This window comes from Limanda limanda, chromosome 15 (genome assembly GCF_963576545.1).
Source record: "Limanda limanda chromosome 15, fLimLim1.1, whole genome shotgun sequence".
Classification (NCBI taxonomy): Eukaryota; Metazoa; Chordata; class Actinopteri; order Pleuronectiformes; family Pleuronectidae; genus Limanda; species Limanda limanda.
The window spans coordinates 8,922,720-8,939,304 of record NC_083650.1 but is presented as its reverse complement, the minus strand read 5'-3'; the positions used below and the strand labels follow the sequence as shown (position 1 = coordinate 8,939,304).

The 16,585-nt window shown below is 45.1% G+C and overlaps 1 protein-coding gene across 2 annotated transcripts; it reads left to right on the top strand.

Annotated features, from left to right (window-relative positions):
* Positions 1-922: 922 nt before the first annotated feature.
* ptena (phosphatase and tensin homolog A) lies at positions 923-11,382 on the top strand. 2 transcript variants are annotated; one of them, XM_061086938.1, is made up of 10 exons: positions 923-1,708; positions 5,699-5,783; positions 5,938-5,982; positions 6,082-6,125; positions 6,322-6,560; positions 6,825-6,966; positions 8,621-8,689; positions 9,258-9,424; positions 9,856-10,137; positions 10,258-11,382. In XM_061086938.1, the coding sequence occupies exons 1-10, from the start codon at positions 1,630-1,632 to the stop codon at positions 10,441-10,443; spliced, it is 1,338 nt and encodes a 445-aa protein (XP_060942921.1). In that variant the 5' UTR covers positions 923-1,629; the 3' UTR covers positions 10,444-11,382. The 2 variants fall into 2 exon arrangements, with proteins under 2 accessions (XP_060942921.1, XP_060942922.1); XM_061086939.1 differs by lacking the exon at positions 8,621-8,689.
* The last annotated feature ends 5,203 nt before the right edge of the window (positions 11,383-16,585 follow it).

The window sequence follows — 16,585 nt, the reverse complement described above, 5'->3', positions numbered from 1 at the left end:
GTTCGGACATGTGTTTAGTTTTTTTTGTGATTAATAACTTCACTGATTCTGTTTGTCAGACAATAGGAGAAAACTAACGACACAATTTCCCAGAATCCAAAGTGACGTCCTCACACTGCTTCAAGTTTTAAAGAATAAGAAAACCAGTAAGCAAATGGAACTGGTACATATTTGCCACTTACAAAAAAAAATTGAATGACTAAGTAAGTGCACGCTAATTGATTTACTGGTGTTCAACTAACTGATTAAGTGACAGATTTTTGCAGCTTTAACAATAAAACTCTGTAAAAACCTGAAAGTTTTTGGTTCCATCCATGTCATTTTTTTAGTTTTTGTGTGTTACTAAATCCCCATTTTTATTTCCTAATATGTTACAGATCTATATACATCTATTTAATTTGAGTATGTACATGTTGGCTTTATAGTAATAGTCTGGATCAATGACGTAATAGACATGGCCATACAATAATCAGTGTAATTCAGGGTGGACTTTGATTAAGGTTTGTACATTCCATATACATTTCCCTCCACACGCAGTATGAAGTATCGTGTGCTGACACGTAACAGACACATTGTATCATTATTAATGTTACTTGTATTAGTCACGGGCTGATCTGACAGTTTAAACCGCGAAAAGTGACATTATGTTGGAAACTTCCCTTATTACAGCCACACGTGACCACTCTGACAGAAGGGAGCGTCGCGGGCGGACTCTTTTTATCCTTCCGCGAGCAGCACGAAGTAGCTCCGCCGTCGCTCTCTTCCGGGTCGAACCGACCACACGCGTCCACGGCGGCTGTTCGGTGTCTGGTGGGAATTGTTGACGCGTTACCAGTTGATACTGGGTTCGCTGATTTTCAATTCAGACGCGGGACTACACGCAGAGGGCGGAGGGATATTTTTTTTCTAAAATCCCAGCCTGCTCTACCTTCTTTTTTTCCCTCGGTGGAGGCCATGATGGGAGCCTGAGAGTTCAGCTGGAGCGAGAGGAGCGAGAAAAGAAGATGATTCCCCGGGACCGAGCTGTCACACCAACCCGCGCCGACTCCTGAGCTCCGTCCGCCCGCACACAGTCAAGGTGGAGCCTGTCACTTTGTGTTCACATGTGTTCTTGGCAATCAGTCGATGACAATGTTGAATCGTTAGGGGGCTTTTTGGATCGAAGGAGGCAGCATTAGCTATTGTTGCTAGCTAGCCGTGCTAGCTAGCTGCCTGGCTAGCGAGCTAGCCCCGTCTGGATACGTGTTTCGGGACCCGGTGAGTCCTCGATCTCGCTGTCGAACGCGGCGGCTGCTGCGACTGAGCCATCGGCCTGGATCGTGTCCGACACCCGGAGCCGGATCCGAGGACCCCTGCATGTATCTGATTCAGGGGCGTTTGCAAGACGAATCGCAGGATCGGGAAAGTCGGGCCTGCACGGAGGAGCAGAGCGAGGCCCGTCTTTATGATCCAGAGGAAGCCTGTCTAATCCGACCCACAGCCCCCGCTAGCTCCGCGGGCTAGCATCGTCTCCTGCGAGGACCTGCAAAGATCCACAGACCAGACTGCGACACACACGAGCCCACGGCCGACACCAGAAAAAAACACTTTTCATCATTCACCCCTTAAAGACTCCTGTCACCCGCTACAATGGCTGCGATTATAAAAGAAATGGTCAGCCGGAACAAAAGGAGATATCAAGAGGATGGGTTCGACCTGGACTTAACATGTATCCTTCCCTGTGCTGCTTGTTTTACTAGCGGCCCGGACACCGACCGGTCCCCGGGCCGGCGGCACCGAGGAGCCGGAGCCGAGGCGGAGATGTGAGGGGAGCTAGCTGCTACTTAGCTCGGCGGCTAGCTGCTCAGAGCTCTGCTGTCACCCAGCATGTGTGAAAGATGGTGGATCTGTCAAAGCAGCATAAATGTCACCGGCTGGTTCCAGCTGGAGAAGCAGGTCCAGCTGGGCAGAGGTGTGTGTGGAAGGGACAGCTCTGAGTCCAGGTGGGGACCAGGTTGGGTCTGGTGAAGTGAACTGGTTCCATTCAGAACCAGTTGGTGCTTGAAGGCACGTCGATCAGCTCCAGTGTTGTAAGGGATTTTCATGTACACACCTCTACCTATTACACACTGTTAGTCTGCATGATATCACTGGTTTGTATGGCAGGTCCCTGGTGTATTGATGGTGTGACCTGGTCTCTGTACCTCCCCCTCACCTGGGGCTTCTATGGGTGAATATTCATTGATGGATAGGAAAAATCTCATTTTAATATATTTCCCTCTCCCATTTTGAAGCTATAATAATTTCGAGATTCAAGGGGTTTACTCCAGGCCCCATTTCAGGACTCATTTCTCATCTGTTACCAGCGGTGATTGTTGACCTGGTTACCCTGGCGCTGTATCTCTGTTACTAAAAGTTGGTACTTGAACTTGTTCGCCTCCAGATAAACTAGATTAGCAGCTGATGTTGAGGTTGACCATGACCATTATTAGCACAAACCCCGATGAGGGACAGTGGGTCATGGTTGCGGTGGAGGTGCACTTGACTTTGCAGGAGAACGTGAAAACTGCCTTTTCGAGACCCGAGTGGAACATTTCTGTCGTTGGACTTGAACAAAGAAGTCGATTTGAGTAAATTTGCAACACCTAGCACTTGAATGCGTTTTCTTTAAAGCCAACATTCACTGGTTGTGGCTCTTAAATATTTGAATGGGAGTCGTTTTGGACTTTGAGGGTAAATTAACATCTTTGGTGTCTCGGCTTATTCGTCAGACATTTTAAATCAGGCTCTGAAATATGGTGATGGATTATTTTTTCAGCACTTTTATTAACACTTTACACCAAACGATCGTAGAACCGATCAAGGAATTACATGTGATATTCATGCAAAGAGAAAGTGATTGTGAGTTGCAGCCCTATCTGGTTCCACAAAGCACGTAGAGAAATAAAAACGTCTATATAATCTATATAATAATAACCAGAGCTAATAAAATTAGCTCTGGTTATTGTCAGCGTTGTGGCATTGATGATAACACAGCTGGGCAGCATCATTTCCCCCCCCCCCCCCCCCCTTTTTCTCAAAGAACAGAAAATGTACGGCTGAGTGAATTACTTTGATTCAATACCACTGCCAGAGATGGAGACGTTTTGAAAGGAGATTCAGGAAGAACTGTGATGTGAGCGCGAGCATCACAGCGTTTGATCGGACGCTCTTTTTCGCTCCGTGTTGTAATGTGGCGTCGCTTCACGTGTCACATCTTTAAGTGGCGGGACTCTGTGGTGTGCAGGTGTGAAGGGGGGGGGGGCACGCCACTCACAAGTGTCGCCCGTGTCTTCGGGACTTGAAGTCTGGTCTCGTTCAGATGTGGGCCCTTTTCTAACGATGGCTTTTATCATTTAAAAAAAAAAAAAAATTTGGCATGGTGTCTAAAAACAATATGGGCTCTCTGCTGTTATGTAATGCAGTATCACAGTTCTGGGAATTGCCCTTAAAATAGAGTTGCCAGTGATCTTGTATCAGCGTTGCCGGTCTGAGTGCTCTCTCTCTCTCTCTCCCTCTAAACCCACCACCTCTCCTTTTCTCTTTTTCTTCACTACTCCCACTCTAATTCTCCCTCCCTCCCTCCCCGCTTGCCCCCTTTCCTCTGCTCTCCTCCTTTCCTGTCCTCCCCACCCCCTCCTCAGTCGGCGCTCGTCGGTTCCCACTCTCCCTTTTCCCCCCTCTCTCTCGTTCTCAGTCGTGGATTTGGCGTATGCATAGAGCTGAGGCAGGGCTGGCTTTAAAGAAAAGGCGTGCCTGAAACGGCAGATTTTCTTTTCTTTTTTTTCTGCTTCCCCCCCACCCCCCCTCCCTCCTACTTGGAGCTTCCGTCGGGGGTCCCGCATGTGTGTTTCCTCCCAGCTGCAGAGACCAAGCCCCCCCATGCTCTGGGCTGAGGTTCTCCTGGGAGCTCTGGAGCTTTTTAAAAACACTTAGAATAGTCTGACTGGGATCGCATTGCCAGTAGGTCCGAGGGCTGGAGTCGCCCATTAAATGGCACAGAAAACCTTTATTTGGCTCTTAATTGGGTCTTTGAGGCATTAATGGGAGGGATTATGGCACAGTGAGAACAGATAGGCTCCAGTGTTGTGGACTACAGGGATGCTAGCTTGGCTGTATGCAAATAATATCACATACTTGCTGGTGAGCTTGTTGAATTCATGCCTCAGCCGCACGACGTGGATGGAAAATGTTTAGAAATTGCAGCAGTCTGTGTACATGTGTCCGTACAGTTGACCTCGGCCACCGGCTCCCAGCAGGTCTACTGCTGGACTGTGTGTGTGCCAGGGCCGGGTCTAGACAGGCATGTATGAGGGGGCAGCCACAAATCTTGAGGGGGCATTGTGCTTTATTATATTATTATTATTATAAATTGGGATTTAGTTTGAGGGGGCCAGGCCCCCTCTTGCCCCTGCCTAGACCCGGCCCTGGTGTGTGCACTATGACAAAGGATCGTTCTTGTGCGCTTTTGCACGTGCAAGCTAGCTAGCCCCACTTTCTCACCAGAGTCGTCAGACCCGTGTGGCAAATTGTTCTGACCGGTTAAAAAGAGATTTGACTCTGGGGGAAAAAATAAGGTCTGCTCAAAACGAACCAGACACATCCAATTTGAGACATTCAGCTTCTCTATTTTTTGACACCGCCGCACAACGGGTGTAAGAAAAGGTCGCCCTTTAGTCGGCGGTTAAAGTGTGAAATCCTGCAGCTTATGGCGACAAGCAGACTTCAGTTACAGGTAGGCGTCGCAGCCAAGCCTCAAAGACATGCATGCCAACTCGATTATTCGGTTTTTTTTTTTCTCCTTTCTTCTGCCACGCGACACTGATGTGTGCCTTTTTAAGATTGAATGTGTGTCACCATGTAATTGGCTGCGACATTTTTTCCATCACTTTTCTGCTCTGAGTTGTGGAGCCAGGTCTCGATGATGTAAGGCAGCTGTAAACGCACGAGAGGTGAAGTGCGAGCCGGTCGGTGCAGCCAGGAGTTAAACTCGTGCTGGAATTTGTGTGCGTGTGGTTCCACATGTGTGTGTGTCGTCCGCCGATGACTGTTACAGATGCACAACCACTACCTTCTGTTGCACCTGCAGCCTGCGAGTCATGACACAAAGGATTCTTGTTTGATGCAACTGGTTTTTTGTTGCCCTACCCACGCGTCTTCGTGTCGCGTGCATTCGATCTCCCCGATATTCAAATCGGTCCGGCTGAGCTCGAAAGCGAGATAAGCCGAACATTTGCGATCATCCCAATATAACTTTGGTCTCTAAAAATACATGCAGGTCAGGGAGCGGAGAGTCTCCTCGTGCACACACATGTGGGCCTGGCTCGAGCAGGAGCGCTGTTCCTCCCATCCTCTCTGCCTGCTTCTCACTGTCAAGGCCATCTGTCACAACAGACACACACACAGACAGACACACACAGACCAGCACACCTCCTGCCTGTCCACGACTACAACACCCTCATATTGACGTTCGCTGAAACTTTTTCCCGCTCTGCTGCTCTTTTCTGCCTTCTTGTAATTGTGCTGTAACTCTGAGAATAGGTATGTTTCATTTTAAAGTGCTAGCTCTAGGAATTTACCGTTAAACACAACATGTGCTGCTGGGCCCACCAGTAATGGCACCTTCCTTTGTGTGAAAGCATGCACTATGTACATTTCCTTAACCCCCCTGCCTGAACAGATATCTACCCAAACATCATTGCCATGGGCTTTCCAGCGGAGAGACTCGAAGGCGTGTACAGAAACAATATAGACGATGTAGTACGGTGAGTTGAGCCCTTCTGCTTCTAATGTGTGATTAAAGATAGACAGAAGAGAAAAGAGAGGAGACTTTTTATTGTGCTTATTCATTCTTGGTCCTCGTTTGCAACTTTATTTATGTGTTGACTAAAACTGTTCTCTCTGTTTATGATTCTTCAGGTTTTTGGATTCAAAGCATAAAAACCATTACAAAATCTACAACCTGTAAGTGTTGCACATGTTGTTCGCAACTGAACGGTTCATTGTTTACGAGCTAACTTCCTCTGTTCCACCGCTAACTGGATTTTGTTCTTCCCATTTCAGCTGTGCAGAAAGACACTACGATGCTGCCAAATTTAACTGCAGAGGTAGGCGGCTTTACATGTTCTATAGATGTTTTTTAAATTTTAATGATAAAAAAAAGTCAGTGACTCTTTAGTGAGATTTTCCCAACTCTTTGTGTCTTCTCCCCCGTCTCTTTTCTGCCGCTGTGCTCTTGTCCACAATCTTTCCTTCCCTCTCCCGTTACATCTTTGCATGGGCCTGCATCCCGTCACGCATCAGTTGCACAGTACCCCTTCGAAGACCACAACCCTCCTCAGCTGGAGCTAATTAAGCCGTTTTGTGAAGACCTGGACCAGTGGCTCAGTGAGGATGACAATCACGTGGCGGCCATCCACTGTAAGGCCGGGAAGGGCCGAACAGGCGTCATGATCTGCGCCTATCTCCTCCATCGTGGCAAATTCCTGGAGGCCCAAGAAGCGCTCGACTTTTATGGTGAAGTCAGGACAAGGGACAAGAAGGTAGGATGAGAACCCAACATCACTGCAGCTCTTTATCTGTTCATCTGAGTTTAGTGCCAGAAAGCTGGGAAATCTTTAATGGGTTGGTGACCCAATCGTTATATATTCAGTTTGTTGTGTTGTGAAGCAGAAAAGCAGGAAGTTGCTGGCTTTAAGGAAGACAAAAAATAGTTTCTCTTTCAGGTTAAGATGCAAACACTTGAACACTCAGAGAAAAGGTGACGTCATTTCCGGCTCTCTAAAGTGTTGTCTTTGTTGTTGCAGGGAGTCACGATCCCGAGCCAGCGCCGCTATGTCTACTACTACAGCTACCTACTGAAGAACCAGCTCGAGTACAAGCCGGTGGCGCTCCTCTTCCACAAAATGGTGTTTGAGACTCTCCCCATGTTCAGCGGGGGCACCTGCAGTGAGTCACACTCATGTTCAACTTTCACTCCAAACTAGTGTGTAGGCCCGCACGCCACTGTTCGTATGGAACGAGAACCTCGGATGTGTGCTGTGCGTTGTAGGGCTCGCCCACGCTGCAGATTGAGCAGAGAGCAGGTCACCTGTGGTAGAGATGAGTCGACCTCTCACAGGATATTAAAATACAGCCGAAACTGCTGCACTAATTTAGGACCTGTTGACTTAAAAAGAAGCTTCTTGCAGATTAAGTTGTTGCTACTTATAAATAATTATACTAAATGAAATCCCTCATCTGTGTGTTATAATATTTTGGGTCATAGGATGGTGGTTATTTTTCCTTTGGCCTCCGTCACATTTTTTAATTTTTACTCTCAAATCAACCTCCGCACTCCTGCAAAGTTGAGCAAGTCTGCATTTTAGTCAACATTCTTTAAATTGTTTTAGCGGAATTTGTTCGGTTTTGTTTCTGTGCTCAGTTTTGACAGGTTAATCACAGTTTAAACAGAGTCTTTCACTAAAAGCTCTGCAGACTCCCACAACCAGGAAGTAAATATAGTCATGACAGGAATAAAGTGTTTAAGTCAGTGATTTATTAATACATTTTACATTCAATAGCGCAGCGTTAACGAGTTGCTTTCGCTCATGAGTATTTACATATCACTGCATGTTTGCTTGGAGCTGGAGTGTTATGACATTATTGTAAAATGGTGCATAAGCAAACAGTGGCTGAGTGACACCGACACAAAGCAGTCGGGCTGTGCTTTGTTTGAAAAGTGTGCTGAAACCAAAACAATCAACATCAGAACTGACTAAAGTTATTCCACAAGCGCTAAAACACCACTGACACGTCTCTGACACATTGGGTATAAACATCTAATGACTCCCTTTTCAGCGACCATGTCCAAATTCTCTCTACATGTCAGTGCTGTGTAGTTAACTCTGCACAGAAAACAGTTTCAGTGGTGTAATAGCGTCTGTTTGGTCTTCAGAGGCAAAGAATTCAAACAGCCCAGGTTTTTGTGTGCTCAAATGTGTCTGAGTCACACAGTGTTGTGCTTTTTTTGGTATCTGAACTTGTTCATTTTCAACTGACGGTCAGAAAAAGAAGAAAAACACCTCCTCTTCCTTCATTTCCGTGGCTCTCTCTCACCCTAACACCTGACTGTGCTGAGCAGCTCTCACCGTATCGATCCTTCTCTTTCCTCCTTACTCCCCTTTTTAAAAAAGCCCTATTCTGAGTTTGACGTCTTCACACACACACACACCAACCTTTTTTCTATCCTCAGGTTTTAGGGCACTGCACCAATAAAAGAGTCGCAGCTAGTTTAATAATTGTGTTAAAAAAGAATCCAGCATCACAACTTTTCTGTTTGTCGCAATCCAATTTTTTTTTGTTTGAGATTTTCTGCGATTTCAAGTTCCCCCTTTCTTCCTTCCCCTTTTGTGAATCTCACGACACATCATGTCCGGTGTTGAACACAAGACGTGCACACCTCCACGTTCAAAGCCATGTACTGTATGATGTTCTTTTAAGAGAAGCTGTGTAGATGCAAATATTTGTGTAGCCCTCTTTGTGTTTGTGCCTGTTGTGCTGTCAAGCCCCTGACAGGCCAGCCAGGCTCTCTTTTGTGATAATCTCCTTCTCTCTCTCTAAGGGGACAGTACCGTTAAAAACAGGAGCGAGCCGACCCCTCAGGGCTTCAGGAAAGGGAATTGGCACTGGGGTAAATGAGCCTTTTATCCATTATTATCATTTCACTCATTTGCTTTTATATGGCCCCAGAGATCCAGCAGGCAGGAGCAGTCTGAGGTAGACATGTTGCCGAGCAGGATGGGACTAGCCCACAGGCATATGAAGTCATCTCCAGCATCACCCCCCACCCCTGACAGGAAGAAGGAAGGATTCAAATCTCTACGCAGCGTGTCGCGCTGGTCCAAGCCCGAAACTGTCTCAGAATAGGGTCCTGTCTCTGGTTCTGGGTCTCTCTGGGTGTTGAATTTTGTAACATTCCCTTTCTGTGATATTAATATAAAGTTTTGTTACTTTTTTTTTTTTTGCATGTATTCAACTGGGGGGGCGGTGGGTTGTCTGTGGTGGGGTGTGCTTTGCAAACTCATGTAATAACACTGGTATCCTGTCTCGCTCTCTTGATCCACTCCCTCCTCTCGTCATTCTCTCCACATCTTGTGTTGTCTGTCTCTTCTCACAAATCTCATAACCTTGACACCCCTCCCCCCTGCCCCCCTTCCTTCCTCTACCTGTGCAACATCGACTCGTTTTTCTCGACGCAGATCCCCAGTTTGTGGTGTACCAGCTGAAAGTGAAGATTCACACGTCGCATCCCGCTCACACACGGCGCGAGGACAAGCACATGTTCTTCGAGTTCCCCCAGCCGCTGCCGGTTTGCGGAGACATCAAAGTGGAGTTCTTCCATAAACAAAACAAGATGATGAAGAAGGTATGTTGTGTTTCTGTGGCTTTGTCCTTGTCGCTGACCCGTTTCCATTAATCAATACAAATGTATTTTTGCTGCTGATCTTCATGACTTCGACTGTGTCATATAACTTAAAGCTGACACGTGATAAAACATTTTCTCCCAATTTTTTTAAGTAGTTTTACTGTAGCTTCCTGTTTTGTTGAGAAATTATTAAAAACACATAAATGAGCCACAGCCTCCCACTAATTGATCCCACAGTCGCCATCCTGCTTGCGTAAATGTTCACTAACGAAACAAATGTGTATTAATCGGCAGCTAAAAATAGTCCCAATGCAGTATTTTGACAGATGTTTGCAGAAAATGACAGTGTCTAAACAAGAAAAATCAGAGTTCAGTCTCAAATTGAATCAAAAACATACATTTTCTTATCTGTCATCATCTCTGTCCTCCAGGACAAAATGTTCCACTTCTGGGTGAACACGTTCTTCATCCCTGGACCAGAGGAGAGCGTGGACAAGATGGAAAACGGGGCAGTGAACAACGCCGAGATCCAGCAGGGGGGACCGGGGCAGGGGCAGCCGCAACCACAGCTACAGATGCAGACGCAGCGCGCTGAGAGCAGGGACAGCTGCAGGGACAGCGACAGGGACTACCTCATCCTGACGCTCACTAAGAACGACTTGGACAAGGCCAACAAAGATAAAGCTAACCGCTACTTCTCGCCAAACTTCAAGGTAAGTAGTTACAGCAGCAGGGTTTTAGATAATAATAGGAAGAGCCAATGATGAGACTTGTTTTCTGATATTTTGATTGCACAGACTGAAGTCGGATGTCTTTCTAATTCCCAATTTCAGGTGAAGTTGTATTTTACGAAAGCCGTGGAGGAGCCTTCGAATCCTGAGACGAGCACTTCAACATCCGTCACCCCGGACGTTAGCGACAATGAGCCAGACCATTATCGATACTCTGACACCACTGACTCTGATCCGGAAAATGAACCTTTTGATGAAGAGCAGCACACGCAAATCACAAAAGTGTGAACTCTTTTTAAACAGGAAAAGAAGAAATTATACACCAGAAAAAAAGGAGAAAACTTGAATATAAACTCAAAAGAAGAACCTTTGTCCCTTCCCTCCCCCAGACGGCAATAGAATATCATCATGTCAAATGCCAATTTTAGGGAAAAAAAGATAAATATCCTGACCAATATATTGTTTTTTTATTTTTCTTTTTTTCTTTGGCACGGCCATGTACCATGTGCGAGGTATTGACACTGTTGCCCCATGGGAAAAGGTGCTGTAGCTATAAAAAAAAAAAGTGTTTATATATATATACATACGTATATGTATATACATATATACATGCATATATAAACAAACTTTTTTTGTGTCAAAGACAATGGAAAGAGTACCACAATCAGGAGACGGGAGTTGAAGTGTGGGAGAAGTTAGAATGATATACTAGGACTATGCTGCTCCTTCTCCTGTCTAAACCAAGGCCAGTGCTGCAGTCACTTTGTTTCACTCCCTCTCTTCTCCTCCTCCTCCCTCCTTCTCCTCTCATCTTTTACTCTCCCTCCCCTCCATCCTCTCCTCCTTCCTCTCCTCCTTTACTGTGAATGCTTCTTGTGCTCTTTGCAGGCTGTCTCACGTGACTTTTGGCCTTTGTGCAGTGCAAACTGCATGCGGGCAGTGGGTTGGGGGTGGGTGGGGTTATGAAGAGGCTGTGATGATGTCTAAAGCATTGCCATTCCTGTTCCCACTGTGTATACGTTAAATTATGCAGAACAAGGCATCCCATGTAATTGTTAATGTTTTTTTTATCCTAAGATAATAAAAATATAATACACAAAACAGCAGGGAGACAAGTGTTTGCAATAATGTCGACACTACATTTAAAGGACAGTGGTGATTTGCATGTATTGGAATTGGCGTCCATCCCTAATAAATGTATGCAATGTTGTCTTTTTCTTAAAGAAACCAGCTCTGAGATGTGTCTTCTGCTGCGTGGGGTTCCCTGGTGCTTTGAGTCATGCTCAGAAAATTACATCAGAGGTTTATGTAATACTCTCCCCTCGCTGTTCGCGGTTAATGAAAATCACGTAGAATGAAAATGAATTGTGTAATGTGCGGTCGTTGTCGAGCAGCGAGGCTGGCGGACTCTTTAACTTGACACTGTAGCTGTCAGCTGAAGTCATAACTTTTAGGTTCCAGACCCTATAATCTAAACTTGAGGGGGGGGTGTGCTGGTGAATGTGCACAAGCGCCGCTCTTGATGAGAAAAATGCTGTAAAGCAGGTTGTCGTCACAGCTGTTGGAGCTGTGTTAACAGTAACTTCCTGCTTTAAAGGTCAGTGCTGCAAATAGCAGGTGGGACCTGAAGTAGGGAAGTGATGGAAGGATTATTATTAAAAGTTCAACTGAGGGCGAAGAGCCCACTTAAGAAAAGATGAAACGGAGTGCACCAGCGAGCTGAGAGTTTGAGAAATGCTGTTGATTATCACGCAAACTGTCGGAGGGCGAATAGTTTGCTTCCATTCAAACACGACTGGTAACTGAAGTTCACATAACTACAGATCTTCAAAGATGAGATGTAGAACTTCTGTTTTGATATTTCTGCCAAGGAACTGTACTTTTCCATTCCCTCAATTGGTTTCAAAGCAAGCTGACCTCTGAACCCTGACAACAACATTAACATTGGAGCCAAAAGCAGCCTGACCTCATACCAAACCATCAGCATAGCGTGCAGAGAGGCTGGTGCTGGTTAATCAAGGCGTTCTTCACATGAAACGAGCAGAGGAAGGAAAGACTACCAGCCCAGGAGGGAGGAGCGTGAGGCCCCCGGGCCGTCGAGCCTGCTCCGCTCGCAGGCTTGCGAGCTCCAACTCCTCCAAATGAAAGAGTAAAAGGATTAACGACCATGTCACTGTGATAGCAGAGCACGGAGTGACAAGACCCTGGCTAAAGCAGGGCCCAAAGTCTCCTGATAATGAAATAAAAGTATGAATTAAACATATATGTTTAAAAAAAGGTTCTACCCCCAGAGGCAGGCAGTCACATAATCCCCCTCTGCTCTATTAAGACTCGGTCCCCGGCTTTTTCGTGTTGATAGAGACATCAAAGCCAAGCAGTGCAGCGTCAAATGAGACAGGCTGCAGTCGCAGGGGCCCGACTGTAATTGGCTGAGCCGGGAAGGAGGGAGAGACTCTGCTCGATTAATAATGAATGTGCTGTGCTGGGTTGAGAAAGACCAGAGAGAGATGCCTCAGCTCTCCGCAGGCAGGCGAGACTGAAGAGAGGGAAGAGGGGCCGACTTTAGTGGAGCTCGAGCTGGAGAGTCCACGTCTGCGCCTCTGATTGCCCTCCTCATCACATACACAAACACACAGCAGCAGAGGCAGAGTCTGAAATATTAATCTAATCAATATACAGCTTCATTTGTATGTTTTGTGCAAGAGCTCCTCTCAAAGAATGTCTGGCTTCCCTGCATCAACATATCTCTCAGACGATCAGGAGAAACGTCTCTTGCATGAACCACAATGTGGGTCATATATTATACGTCCAGCCAGATAAAGATGCAAAATGACAGTGTTTAGTTATGGTATGAGGAGAAACCAGTTGGTCCACTTCTCATGTTGGTCAATCCAGTATGGAAACCGATTTCTGTCGAGACAAAAATAAACAAATTATGTAAAAATCGTGAGATAGAAAGTCAAAAGCTCAAGTTACAAACATCAACATGAAAGGCCCGATTTTTTTTAATTGTAAAACAAGTCAATTAATATGTCAAAGTTATGGAAGTTATATTCAAATTATGAGAAAATCTGTTTGAGTTAGTAAATCAAAGTGAGATTAATATAATCAGACGGTCAATCAGTGAAAGTTATAAGATAGAAAATCATGAGACACCAGGTCAAAGTTATGAAATCGTCATAGTTCAAATTAAGAGATGGATTGTACATTAATATGAAAATGTAATACAATTTAGTTATAACTACCCCATTTACACGTGATGGTAGAATGTGCTTTGGATGACGGTGCTGGAATCTGACCACATGAAAGAACACATGTAACTATATCCAAGACGCACTGAGGACTATGTGTGATCTGATTGGCCAGACTGCCTGAGGGGAAGGCCATGACTCCAGTGAACACAAGTGTAAATGTAATTGTGTGTTCAATCTACATACAATGACTAAAGCTCGCAGCCATCAGGTAGTAAACAAACAGAACTGTCTTGTCGAGAGGCCTCAACTATGGATGAATTTCAAGACACTAGTAGATAGAGTAAAAAGGAGACCAATCAAAAAGCAAGGAAACACTAGAATTCCTTCCCTGCTGTTGTATGTCTCCATCAGCAAAAACATGTTACACGAGGCCACGGTGACCTTGACATTTCACCACCGAAATCTGTGAGTCTAAGGATTCTTTTGAATCGTTCACGAGGCAAAAAAGGGTTTTGTGAGGTCTCAGTGACCTTGTCCTTTGACCACCAAATTCAAAATCAGTTCATCCTTCAGTCCAACTGAATGTTTGTATCGAATTTAAAGATATTCCCTCAAGGTGTTGACAAGAATGGGACAGACGAGCGGACGGCCAGACAGGCGGACGGCTGGAGACGATCTGGATAAGAGACACATTTGATATAAAGTTAAGACACAAAACATCCAAATTATGAGATAGTGAGTCAAGATTACTGACTAATAATGCTAAGTTATGAAAGTCAAGGATACAAAACTGTTACAACTCGCTCATTCAAAAACACAAGATCCTAAATTTTGTCAATGTCAATTCACTCAAGTCAAAGTTATGTGATGGTGAGTCACAATTATGGCTTGAGTTTTTACTTATGAAGATGTATCACCCATAACTTTTTTCTTCTTCCATAGACCATGCATAAAAACTACAGTTAGAAAAGGAAAATAAGCTCACACCAAAAAATTGAGATTTTGGGGCCAGTATTATGACCAAATGAGGGGGTGGATGAGTGTGAGTGTGTGTGGTGGTGGTGTTGGTGTGGGGGTGGGAGGGGAGGGGGTCCGTCTGGCCTAAAAAGAGAGGATAAGCCCAAGCTGGTAACCCCATTTCCCTTCCATCTGTTGGTAGCAGTTGTAGAGCATGGCTGCACTCACCAGGACCTGGCAACCCATCCCCCAAGCCCTCTTTCTCTGGCTGACTGCACAGCTGTGTTGCGTTTGGATTAGGCCAAGAATAAAACAGGAAGTAGAAATTAAACAAAAGCTTAAACACACACACAGAAAGACACACACATGCACGCACACACACAGTATCACACAGAAACTGTAACTTACCATCGACTCAGCAGCAGCAGCAGCACAAGTGACAGCCTGTGGAAAAAGTGCACCCACCCACACATGTAGACCATGGTGCTCACACAAATATACTACAGTATGAACAAAGTCATACTCTGCCTCCCACAGACTCACATAAGCCCAAGCAGGACCACAGGCGTATCATTTCTGTGTGCCCACACTCGTGCTCACACATATGGTCTTTTACATGCTAAGTGCCTCTCTGCCTCTCCTCTGCTCTTCATGGTGGTCCGCTGTGGCGGCTGATGAGGAAAACTAGCAAACAACGCTCAATCAGTCTTGGAGCATGCCGGTGTAATGATGCTTATGTGGAAGTATTTTGGTTATGAGATGTCACGCAAGCGTTTTATGCTCACAACGCACATGACTGTGAGTACGATAAACACAACATAAGTCACTTTGAGTAGGCTTCAGTGCAGTGGAACACGAAAACCATCAATGTCCAGAGTTGTAGAAACCTTTAATTTCTTGCAGATTTGCACCAGTACATAAAAGATGGAATCCCATCTCTCTTTCCTTTGAAGGAGACTGAAACAACCAGTGTTGCTCTAATGAGCACATTATTAATCTTACATGATCTCTGCTGTTGTGATGAAAGGTCAAACTTCAAGAATACCTAACTGGTCCAAAACAGCAGCCTATCAAAGTGCCAGAATACATTATGGGTTGAATACCATCACTCCTTTATCCTTGTGAAACATTTGAGCTTTTATTAGTATCAGACCATCAAATAAAATCCTTCTTCTCTGCTGCTGTGAACGGTTTCTCTTGTTTGTGTGAATGCACCGAAATAGGCCGACGATAGCACACAGGAACTGCGGTGAATGAGGAAGTGGAATCGGGAAGAAGAAGAAGTAGAAGGAGAAGGAAGATGAAGGAGATGATATGCATTATAGCAACAACACAGTTAGTTTATCTGGCAAGGTGCATCTGATGGAAATCCATGAAAGCGCTTCTCGTCATGAGTTGGAACAACTGTTAATGAATATAACGGTAAATGTTTTCAGATGTTATTTTTACAGTCAGGACTTGAGTCACCTAATGAGTCACACGAGTTGCGTTTCTGTGTGTGTGTGTGTGTGTGTGTGTGTGTGTTTGTGTGTGTGTGTGGTTTTGTTGACATGGATATGCCAGTATGCTTGTCAGTCTGAATGTGTGTGTTTATGTGTGTCTTCATGAATAAGAGAAACACATGGAAACATTTACTGTATTGCTGTCGCTCTGGACCCCTCCCCCTTTTTCAACACACACACACACACACACCCACACACACACACACACACACACACACACACACACACACACACACACACACACACACACACACACACACACACACACACACACATACTTACCCTACACAATCACAGGGTCACCTATGTTTGTTGAGACCTGCCATTGACATGATGTATAACCTAACCCTAACCTTAAAACCAAGTCTTAACCCCAAATCAGCCATTTGGACTTGTTATGTCCATCATTTTGGTTCCTACAAAGCTGTCAGGCCCTACAAATATAGTGAACTACCGTTTTTCAGACCCCACAGACAATCCCTATACACCTCTATGTTGAGAACTGTCATTAAAATGAGGCCTTGATGTCTAACCCTTACCCTCCCTACTGAATATCTAACCCTAACCCTATTACCAAATGTCTAACCCTAATTCCTGAATGTTTAACCTTAAGACTGATTGTCTAACCACAACCCTAACCTTAAAACCAAGTCTTAACCCTAAATAAGCCATTTTAACTTGTTATATCCTTCATTTTGGTTCCTACAAAGCTGTCAGACACGTAAGTATATTGAGCTCCATGTTCTTGGCCTATATTCGTTGAGAACATTTATTCAC